Source organism: Rhinatrema bivittatum, chromosome 8, assembly GCF_901001135.1.
Source record: "Rhinatrema bivittatum chromosome 8, aRhiBiv1.1, whole genome shotgun sequence".
Classification (NCBI taxonomy): Eukaryota; Metazoa; Chordata; class Amphibia; order Gymnophiona; family Rhinatrematidae; genus Rhinatrema; species Rhinatrema bivittatum.
The window spans coordinates 75,595,944-75,608,215 of record NC_042622.1 but is presented as its reverse complement, the minus strand read 5'-3'; the positions used below and the strand labels follow the sequence as shown (position 1 = coordinate 75,608,215).

Sequence of the window (12,272 nt, the reverse complement as noted above, 5' to 3'; positions counted from 1 at the left end):
CCAAGCTCCCCTTTTTCCATTTCCAACATCTAGTATTTAGGGATTACACTGCAAGGATTACCACCGGGCCAGTTTGAAAGAATGCATGGATATGTTGGATTTAATATCGGAGAGGCCTATGGTTGGAGAATCTTCTGGCAGTAAAAATGAGCTGGCATGGTAGGAAGCCAGTTCTAAGAGACAAAAGTTCTGTTAATTGTCGCCATTCTAGGATTAATGACGATAGAAAAGACTCTTTGTGGAGATGGTCAGCTTAGTCCTACTGCTTCAGCCCTGGTGAAAGGAATGAGTGACAAATATCTGCATCCCACATGATTTAATTACATGTCTATGTTAAAATATTTATGTCATTTAACACTAAGCTTCCAGGATTATGTGGTAGCAATTATATCTATGCATCCCATATTAAAAGAACAATTCTCCACTTCCAAGGAGTGCCTTTTCTCCCAACCAATTTTTCTATAAGTTATATATTTCTCCACTGTGCCTCCTGTGACTTCCGGCGAAGAAGAATAAACTTCTTTGCCAATAAAAGTAAACAAATTTCAACCCTGTTTTTTTATATATTTGTTACTAGCAGATATAGAAAACATCTCTCCAAACAAGAGCATCTTTGCTGTGGGCTGTAGATTAAGACCAATCACTCTATATCTCTCAACTTTAATCCAGAATTGTTTGATCAACCCACAAAACCAAAACAAATGACTCACGTTTCAAACTTCCAAGTTGCACTTAATGCATCTGTCATATTATGTTATTTTCACTAACAAAACTCACTTAGGAGAAAAATAAAATCTTATATTAAAAAAAAACCAAACAACTCGCCCGCTCAACATATTATTTGTGATTTATTTATAATGATTTATAGCCCGCTGATCCACCAGCTTCAGCAAGTTACAACTCACATACACAATCAGCATAGCATACAAATTTGTTGACACATAATAAACTCTCTCAAAACAAATAAAAACAGTCAATGATATAGATACTTAAAACCATCTTAAAATCTTTCAGGTTGGGAAAACAGAACTGAAGAGATGAGCCTTAAAGGTGTTTTCTAAGCCAGGGGAGATCCAGCTCTAATCTGAGCTCCTCTTGATTCAGGTAAATGGGCAAAAAATATATAACGCCTTTATTGCGACAGTTAATGTTCTATGTAAACCGACCTGATTCGATACTTGTATTGAGAATGTCGGTATATAAAAATCCGAAATAAATAAATAAATAAATAAACTTAAGAACATAAGAACATGCCATACTGGGTCAGACCAAGGGTCCATCAAGCCCAGCATCCTGTTTCTAAAAGTGGCCAATCCAGGCCATAAGAACTTGGCAAGTAGCCAAAAACTAAGTCTATTCCATGTTACCATTGCTAATGGCAGTGGCTATTCTCTAAGTGAACTTAATAGCAGGTAATGGGCTTCTCCTCCAAGAACGTATCCAATCCTTTTTTAAACACAGCTATACTAACTGCACTAACCACATCCTCTGGAACAAATTCCAGAGTTTAATTGTGCGTTGAGTGAAAAAGAACTTTCTCCGATTAGTTTTAAATGTGCCCCATGCTAACTTCATGGAGTACCCCCTAGTCTTTCTATTATCCGAAAGAGTAAATAACCGATTCACATCTACCCGTTCTAGACCTCTTGGGGAGTTATTGCAAATTAAACATGCACAAAGTTTTGAATTAACTATCAAACTTTTATATGAGACTGGGGAATACCAATGAACAGGGCATTACCATAGTTGAGTGAGGATAGAACAAGGGATTGAGTCACTATACAGAAATTGGAAAGAAAAGGTTTAATAGATCTTAATAGGCATAATTTAAATATGAAGACTGAACAAAAGAAATCAATATGAACATGCAAGGATAGCAAGGAGTTGACCAGTACACCAAGTCAAAGGCCTGGAATTTAATTGGGCTGGAACGACTGTCAAAAAGGAAATTTAATGGATTGTTACTTGGTGGGATGCACGATAAGAATACAGTATCTTTTTTTTCAACATTCAAGGCTTTTCTGTTAGCCAACAGCCATTTTTTGATGTGAGTCAAACAGAAGGATAATTTATGAAAAGCCTGTTCCATGGTTGCAGAGATCAGAAAGAAAAACTGCATGTCATCCATGTACAACTTAAAAGAGATATCAAGACGAAAGAGAACTGAGCATAGTGGGGCTAAATAAATATTAAGGAGGGTAGCTGAAATGGATGAGCCTTGCAGGATTCCTGTGGGAAGTGAACATAAAGAAGATTGGGGGGGGGGGGGGGGGGGGGGGGAAGTCATGTGATGCGGTGTAGCTGAGCAGTCGCAAACCTGCTGAGCTCCGGGTGCCATCCCCGATTATAACAATATACCGCATTTTTGCAATATTCCTGTTAGCAGACTTACCTAAGAAAGTTACAAAGTCTGGAGGAGTACCTGACAATGGGAATTAGCATTGGCAATGACAATTTGGCCTGTCAAAAAAGATAAAGAAAAGATCAAAACACAAAAGCCAAAAATGGCAGAGCAGCGTGGGGAGCAAGAACTGAGCGAACAAGCTATGGGAGCCTTAACGAACATGGTATGACAAGCTCTAGAGAATAAATTTGAGAAACTTTCCGGTGAAATTCAAGAGGTATGAGATTCTATTGACTCGCTTAACAGCCACATTGACTTGGTGGAGGAACAAATATGTCAGAACGAAGATGAATTAAACCTACTTCAACATAAGATCATAATGCTGGAAAAAATAGTGAAGGAGAGAGAAGACAAAAGCAGAGGACCTGGAAAACAGGTCCAGGTGAAACAACCTATGTTTCGTGGGGCTCCCAGAAAATTTGCCTAACAGAGCACTTCCCACACTGTTAGAAAAATGCCTACTGCAGCTTTGGGGCTCACGGTACTGCAGGGCCTACTAGTAATAGAAAGCTCATCATTTGGGGCCGCAGCAAGAGAATCATACCCAATCCAGAGTGGTGATTGCAAGAATCTAAGTTTTGCTCATTTACCTGTTCTAGACCTTTCATGATTTTAAAGAACTCTATCATTTCTACTCTCAGCTATCTCTTCTCCAAGCTGAACAGCCCTAATCTCTTTAGCCTTTCCTCATAGGGGAGCTGTTCGAGCCCCTTTATCATTTTGGTCGCCCTTATCTGTACCTTCTCTAGTGCAACTATATCTTTTTTGAGATGCGGTGACCAGAATTGTACACAGTACTCAAGGTGTGGTCTCACCATTGAGCAATACACAGGCAGTATGACATTTTCTGTTTTATTCACCGTTCCCTTCCTAATAATTCCCAACATTCTGTTTGCTTTTTTAACTGCCGCAATACACTGAGCCGACGATTTTAATGTGTTATCCACTATGATGCCTAGATCTTTTTCCTAGGTGTAATGCCTAATATGGTATCTAGCATCATGTAACTACAGCATGGGTTACTTTTCCCTATACGCATTTGTTCACATTAAATTTCATCTGCATTTGGAAGCCCAATCTTCCAGTCTCGCCAGGTCCTCCTGCAATTTATCACAATCCGCTTATGATTTAACTACTATGAATAATTTTGTATCATCTGCAAATTTGATTACCTTCACTTGTCGTATTCCTTTCCAGATCTTTTATAAATATATCGAAAAGCACAAGTCCAAGTACAGATCCCTGAGGCACTCCACTGTTTACCCTTTTCCCCTGAGAAAATTGCACATTTAATCCTACTCTTTTTCCTGTCTTTTAACCAGTTTGCAATCCATGAAAAGACATCGCCTTCTGAAAATCCAAATACTTTACATCTACTGGCTCACCTTTATCCACATGTTTATTAACCCCTTCAAAAAATGAAGCAGATTTGTGAGGCAAGACTTCCCTTGGGTAAATCCATGCTGACTGTGTTCCATTGAACAATGTCTTTCTATATGCTCTGTGATTTTGATCTTTAGAATAGTTTCCACTATTTTTCCTGGCGCTGAAGTCAGGCTCACTGGTCTATAGTTTCCCAGATCGCTCCTGGAGCCCTTTTTAAATATTTGGGTTACATTGGCCACCCTCCAGACTTCAGGTACAATTGATGATTTTAATGATAGGTTAATAATTTTAACTAATAGATATGACATTTCATTTATGAGTTCCTTCAGAACCTTGGGTTCACAGTGATTTGGGTCAGTTCATCTGAATCGTCACCCTTGAAAACTATCTCCAGAACAGTATCCCCCCCCCACATCCTCCTTGGTGAACACCGAAATAAAGAATTCGTTTAATCTTTCTGCGATGGCCCTATCTTCCCTAAGTGCCCCTTTACCCCTTGATCATCTAATAGTCCAACCAACTCCCTCGCAGGCTTTCTGCTTCACATATATTTTAAAAAGTTTTTATTATAAGCTTTTGCCCAACTTATTTTCAGATTCTCTTTTAGCTTGTCTTATCAATGTTTTACATTTAACTTGCCAATGCTTAAGCTTTTCCTGTTTTCTTCAAATAGACCCTTCTTCTAATTTTTGAAGGAAGATCTTTTGGTTTAAATAGCCTCTTTCACCTCATCTTTTAACCACACTGGCAATCGTTTGGCCTTCCTTCCACCTTTCTTAACGCATGGAATACATCTGGACTGCGTTTCTAAGAGGTTTTATTTGCTGTTTCTTTTGTATAACAGAGTACACACCTGTTGCACTCTCTTAACCTGTGTAGCTGCACCTTTCAGTTTTTTTCTAATTTCCATATTTTATCAAAGTTTCCTTTCTGAAAGTTTAGTGTTAGAGCCGTGGATTTACTTACTGTCCCCCTTTCATTCATTAATTCAAATCTGTTTGCTATGATCACTATTGCCAAGCAGCCATCGTTACTTCTCTCACCAAATCCTGTGCTCCATTAAAAATTAGATCTAAAATAGCTCCCTCTCTCATCAGTTCCTGAACCAATTGCTCCATAAAGCAGTCATTTATTCCATCCAGGAACTTTAGCTCTTTAACACATCCTGATTGTACATTTACCCAGTCAATATTGGGGCAAATGAAATTTCCCATTATTACTGCACTACCAATTTGGTGAGCTTCCCTAATTTCTCTTAGCATTTCATTATGCATCTCACCATTTTGGCTAGGTGTACTGTAGTATACTCCTCCCGCTATATTCTTCCCTGACACACATGGGATTTCTACCCAAAAGATTCTATTGAGTATTTAGATTCTTGCAAGATCCTTATCCTGTTGGATTCTATGCCATCCCGAACATAAAGTACCACTCCCCCATCCCCACCAAGATGCTCCTCCCTATCATCGCCATATAATTTGTACCCTGGTTTGGCACTATCCCATTGGTTATCCTCCTTCCATGCCAATTAAGTCTCTCATCTTTCACTGCTATACACTACCTCTCCCATCTTACTTCTTAGACTTCTGGTATTGACAAACATATTTCAAAGGGTTTTTTCTGTTTCTATTAACAACCTGTTTTTCAATTGACAGGAATAATTTGGAATCTTTTAGTTCAGGTGATACTTTAATAGGCATATGTCGTACTTTTGCTTTTATTGGAACCTCTCTGTTGGGATTCTCCAACTCTTTCGAAGATACCTCCTTCCGAAGAGAAAAAGCAAGCAAGAGAGCGAAAGAGAGATGGCTTCTGTCAGTGGTTTTTTTTAGCTTGTCAAAACACCACCACAGGAACCAATGCTGATTGTTCATTTTTCAAATTCAGTCTGTGCTTCCCTCCAGTAAGTTTATAATTCTTTTAATCACTCTGAACAATTTATTCAATTAAATGAGGTATATTACTGTTCACCTATGTTCAATACACTTTCTGAGATTTTCAAAAACTTATCAGTCCTACTTTTTACTTTGCAATGCTGCTCACCATTTTCATTTCTTTGCTCCAGGAAATAATTTGGGAATTGACTTCTGTCCAGTACCATGTACTAACCTCAACCACTGACAAAGATGTAAGATTTGAAATGCCGCAGCATTGGATTCAGTTGGGAAATTAAGAGACAGCGCTCTAATATCTGGCCGGTTCTTGTGGATTCAAACAAGTTGTCAACAAGCTCATTCTCATTCTCTATCTGGAGCTTTAAGATAAATTCCAGTTTACTCTGCGCTCCCCATTAGTGACAAGAAGATTATCTATTTTAATTGCATCGCAAAAATATTCTCAAAAAAATATACCTGGGATTTATGGTTGAACTTATCCCGGGCCAATGATTATAAATTCAACATAGGCATTCATTCAGTACATAAGACACCGCATTTAATGGTGCAGTCTAAGTATCTTTATATGAGATCCTTCCAAGAAAAGGGGCCGATGCAATACAGTGCGCTCAGCCGAGCGCACTGTATAACCCGCAGTCAGACGCGGGTTAAACAGGCACTAATCCACCCCCTAATGCAATAGGGGGATTAGCGCCTATTTAACGCACGTCTGATACGGAGTGAATGCGATAGCGCTCATCACATGCAAATGCATGCGAATGAGGCTATTACTCATTCACTCTGCATTATTTATTTATTTAGTCAGTCAGTCAAATTTATATACCGAGATTCAAATTCATATCAAGTCGGTTTACAATGACAAATCAAAATAACATTTCATACAGTGGCATCAGGAAGATTCCTAAATAGTGCTTACTACCTTGATGTGGTAATCACAATTCTAACTATCATCATAAGAATTAAAAAATTAAAAGTTAAAAAGTTAAACATACTTAAATGTGATAACTATCATAATAAACGTTACTCGCAATAATAATAGACATAAAAAACACTCCTAATAAAACCAATAAGATTAAAAAAAAACACAAAAACAAAAAACATAACAAGAATATAAAATCAGCTAAGTAAATGAAACAACAAGAACCAAGGAGTATCAGTTGGTTTGATTAAAAGCCTGTTCAAACAGCCAGGTTTTTATCAATTTTTTTAAACTATTAATATTTTCCTCAGTCCGAATGGAGGTTGGCAATGAATTCCACATCTTTGGTCCAGCTAGCGATAGCGCTCTTTCACTAACTGAAGCAAGATGGGTTAACTTGGGAGATGGTATTGTCAAAAGAGCCTGCCCCAGAGATCTAAGATTACGTGGTGGGACATGAATGCGAACCAATGTAGTTTCATTAAAACAGGAGAAACATGATCAAATTTCTTAATGTTAGATAAAAGCCGTGCTGCGGCATTATGCACCAGTTGCAAAGGTCAAATTATAGAAACTGGAGCACCCAGTAATAGGGTATTGCAGTAATCCAACTTTGGTAGAATCAAAGCCTGCAATACCGTCCGAAAATCATTTGCTTGGAGAAGCGGTTTCATTTTTTTCCAATATTTGTAATTTATAAAAGCTCTCTCTTGTGATAGCTTTAACTGATGCTTTCATACTTAATTCAGTATCAAGCACACAACCCAGATCTCTTGCTTCGCAGCATATTTTATAGGAAGAAGCGCAAGCTGAAATGTCTGACTATTTTTCCTGTAACTTTATTTGTAATAAGCATAATCTCGGTTTTAGTATTATTTAATGATAAAGATATGTGGGTAAGAAGCTGTTTAATCGAATTATAGTACATATCCCATAGTTTCAATGTATCATGGAGGGAGCCCTTAATGGGAAGAAGAATTTGGACGTCATCGGCAAACAAAAAATGTACTAAGCCCAACCCTGCAAGAAACCTACAAAAGGGGGGCCATGTAGATATTAAATAGGGTTGGGGACAATGAAGAGCCCTGAGGAACCCCTGTATTTAAATCTACTCTATCTGATTCTACTATTCCCAGTTTGACCATAAAAGATCTGTTCATAAGAAAGGATCTAAACCAGGCTAATGTCGTATCTATCAGACCAATTTCTTGGAGTCTTACTAGAAGAGCTTCATGATTAATGGTATCAAATGCCGCTGAAATATCTAAGAGTATTAATAGATTAAAAAAAAAAAAGTGTGCGTCTCAGATGCACATTTAGCTCTCAGGTACTAACGCCTGCCAAACTCGGCATCCATTTTCATTATTGGCAGACGGCCGGTTATGAAAACTGATGCAGAGTTTACCGGCGACCCTAGCGGCTCCTTGCTAGCGTGACCCCCTAATTTTCATATAGCTTGGCGCCTTGAGGACACCATGAGGGCGTTAAAAAAGTGGGCGCTGACTTTTCAGCGCCCACTTTCTACGTATTTTTTTCATCAGCCCCAAAGTGCTTTAATATAAACACAAAAACATCTGCACTGCATTGCTATCTTGGATGACATCTCAACTTGTGTATTAGTTCTTTTTCACTCTGGGGTTTTGTACATTTAGTACAATAATTATGGCTGCAAGATCAGCCCCTTTTGTCATGGCATACCCTTTTTGGCAACAAGGTACTAAGTGTGCACTTTTTGTTGACATACGGGCAGGGTATAAACATTTTCTGAAAACTAGGGTGCTAGATACAATTTGAAGAAGCCACAGTAAAATGTGTTTTTCCTGACAACTTTTTTTCTGAATTTTTGCTCATTTTATATTTTGATGTTTTCATTTCTGATTTTACCATTTGTTTTTTAAATTTTACTTTTTGCCTTCTCACTCCCTCCATCTCTACCCTTCCTCCTGCCCCCCCCCCCCCCCCGTCTCTTCAGCTCTCTCTCCTTGGCCCAGGACAGCTACAGCAGAAGCATCTTTCCTGACTGAGCCAGTGGTGTCAGGAGTGACAGCATTTCTCTCCAGGCTAACAATAGCAATTCCTATTAGGTGTCACAGGACCAGGCCCTCAATTATAGACTCTTGGGCAATCTGAGCCTGGAACTTTTCCAACCCTACATACAGGGTACATCAGTGAGCACTGAATAGGCTATTTATTTTCTTAGCTTTCTATAAACCTGTTCATTCCTTAATCTGGCCAAATGTAGCAGACATATCTTCCAAACTTGATTACTTTTGGCTCATAATAAAAGCAGCTTTAAACTTTATGTTGTAATTCAGGATCCAGGAATATGTTATAATTCTTGTAATGGCAGCAACTAATTTTTGTTTAGGAACCCTCTAATAACCCTACAGGAAGAGTGAGGGGGCTAACCATGAATTCTGCACAAAAACATGAACTACAAAACCTTCTTTCCCCCTCCTCCACACTACTGCACTAGATCTCCTACATTATTTGTAAACATTTCTGCAACCACTATAGTTAAATTCTATTATTACACTGCATGATACATCAAGTTCTTCTATTATAGAAGATTAGCACAGGCAGCATAGGAAAATGCACCATTTGTAATACTTTAGCATACATAGAAGTGTAATTCCAAATATTTAAAGAAAAAAAAAAAAGTTACCAGAAGAAGGCAATTTTTTCACCAAGTTTGTTTTTTTCGACATTTCTGTCCAAGATATTGTAGCAGATGTTGGTTGAGGCACCTTTCATATACTCCACATAGATCTTCCCTTTTGTTAAATCAAAGTTGTACTGCAGAAATGGCCCAGAACAGTGGGTTTTCCAATAAAATTCCTTGGCAATATCACCCCAAAAATCTGTGAAAAGAATTTTCAAGAGTTACATCAACAGCACAGAAATAATTTAACAAAAACTGATCAAAAGAATGAATTTACGTACATAAGAAAAGCAAGTTTGCTTACTGTAAAGGGAGTTCTCAGTAGAGAGCAGAATGAATTAGTGAAGACATGTGGGTGAGTTTATCTGATAGCCCCATCTTGCTAGTTTAGTAAAGTTTAACTACTGAGCTACGAAGAACCCCACTTATGGTAATCAAACTTGCTTTCTCTGTTGACAAGCATGGCTGAATTAGCAAGCTGAAGGCTGCACCATGCACTTTCAGAATACAACATAAAACCCTAACACCCATCCATAAGACACCCCACAATGACAAATTGGACTGGCTAAGCATGCCCCTACGCTTCTACACACCACAATGAAACCTCCGCTCCACCAACACTGGTCTTCTCCCCATCCCCACCCCAAAAGAAGCACATCTAACCACAACGAGAGAACGCGTACTGGGCCTGATTTTAAAAAGCATTTACTCGAGTAAAAACCAGGTTTACTGGGGTAAATTCACTTTACTTGAGTAAGTGGGTTTTTGAAAATTGCTACAATATATGCCATTGACTTGTCTATAGGATTTACTCACATAAGTGCACTTTACTTGAGTAAATGGCTTTTGAAAATTGCTACAATAGTAGCTACATTTACGCATGTAACTCCTTTTGAAAATTACCCCCACTGTCTGTAGCCGGACCGTCACTTTGGAACAGCCTTCCACAACTGAGAACTGAACCCTCTACTCAGCTCTTCAAAAAACACTTAAAAACTTGGCTCTTCCAACAAGCCTTCCCCCAATGACCCAACACCCCCTTCCACCCCCCTAGTCCCAACCCCCCCCACCTCCCTGGTTTTAGGCCCCCCTTATTACATTTCATTTTTCCTCTCCCCCCTCTCCCATACCATCCCCCGGTGTTCTTACATCGCCCCATAATGTTTTTAAAGCCCCACCCTCCCTATAGCATTATACCTGTCCAAGCAACCCTTGTTAGACCCACGTTCCACATGTTTTCCTCGTTTCTAAGTTACCCATGTTACATGCTTGTTTTATGTGTTACCACGTTTCATTGTGAGAAATAAGAACCCCCTGTTTATTTCATTTCCGTTCCCTGTAAACCGATGTAACATCACTGATCTAATGTCGGTATATAAAAATAAATAAATAAAATAAACATAGCATTTACTGAATAAGCAACCCGGATCCCCGTGAAGAGAAGATTACCGGATGATAGGTTATGCAAAAACGCTTGCCCAAAGTTAGTCATTTTTTGATCAACCTTCCAGACAGTAGTGAGACGTGAAGGTGTGAAGTGTATATACATACATATTTATATATATATATTTTTTAATTTAAATTACTTATATTCTCCTAGTCTTCAACCATGGTTGTCCAATGCAGATTACATCAACATTCAAAGTAAAATCAGAAACATGTACCAAGATACAGCTTTGCCAATGTCATCAATGGACACAGCTCCTAAATGAGCAACTGAAGTAGCCATGGCTCTTACTTGATGAGCCTTAACAGAGTCGTTGATCTGAAGGCCAGCTAATGTATAACAATGAGCAATCCTGTCTGCAAGCCAGCTGGACAAAGTACACTTGGCAGTCATGCCCAGTCTATTAGGATCATAGAATAGGAAGTGTTAAGGCGCTTGACTATGTAGTTAAGTTCTTCTCAGGTAAGGGGCCAAAGCCCATTTGCAGCTCAGCAAATGGAGGGCCTTCACTTCTTTTGCCCACATTCTTTTCAAGGCCATATATGCAAAAACAATAGCTGGATTTAAATGAAATGTGTTAAACCCCTCACCTCTGATCCAAAGCAACTCCAGCAGCATGCTATTCTAAGGATGGAGGAAGTTCTAACTCTGGACTGCCTTTATAGGTCCCCTAGCTGGGACTTCCTGTGGCACTGGCTGATGATGTCACATCCTCCAGGAGTATATAAGGAAGTCTCTTGCAACCAGCCAGTGCCTCAGTGGTCCAGTCTGTGTTGCTTTCCTTGGCTTGTTCTTGCCTTGTTCTGTGTTCCTGTTTTGTTTCCTTGTGCTGTCCTTCCTTCCCTGTGCTCTGTTCCTTTCTTGTCTGCCCTTGTTCCTGGCCCTGCTTGTTTTCCTTCCTTGCTCATCCTGTTGACCTTGTCTGTCCTGTTTGTCTTGGACTACCTGGTGTTGTGGTTATGTAGGTTTGGTGGATCCTTGGGTGCTGTGGGGATAGCCATGGCCACAGGGAGGAGCCCCGTGAGGAACCACAGCACTGGGCTAGACTCTGATACACACACACAAGCAAGTTCTTTTATTATACAGCTTTGTAGAAAGCCACCAGCAGTGGCAGTAGTGATGCAGTTGGTAGTTGCAGTCTCAGGGACCTCGGCAGAGGGAGCCCTTCTCTCCTGGATTACATCAGGAGATTCCGCAGCAGGTATTCCCCAAGGAGTCACTGTGGAAGAGATAGACTGATGATTAAGGTACTCACTGGATGTTAGCTGAAGGTTAGCGATTCCACCGTGTATTGTTGGAGGTACAGGCACCAAGGCAGGGAGAGCAGGCCCTCGAGGAGCGAGTATCTGTTCCCTGTAAGGCACCTGAAAGAAAACAGAGGGCCCCCGAGGAGCGGGTACCCAAGTTAGTAATACTCTGAAGGGCAGAGAGGAAAGGTTTCCTGCAGTCAGCAAGGAAGCAGCAGAGTAGCATAGACAGGAATGGATTCAAGTCCTTGCTATCTCGGAGAGCTAGTAAATTGATTAGGCTAATATACCCGGATGGCGCGACGTCAGCAT

The 12,272-nt window shown here is 39.6% G+C and overlaps 1 protein-coding gene across 2 annotated transcripts in view; it reads right to left on the bottom strand.

Annotated features, from left to right (window-relative positions):
- The window catches only part of ACSS2 (acyl-CoA synthetase short chain family member 2), a 196,116-nt gene that overhangs the window by 170,763 nt on the left and 13,081 nt on the right, over positions 1-12,272 (bottom strand). For both annotated transcript variants that reach the window (XM_029611497.1, XM_029611496.1), the window contains exon 2: positions 9,270-9,465. In XM_029611497.1, the coding sequence (XP_029467357.1) occupies positions 9,270-9,465 (196 nt within the window). The remainder of the gene's footprint in view (positions 1-9,269; positions 9,466-12,272) is intronic.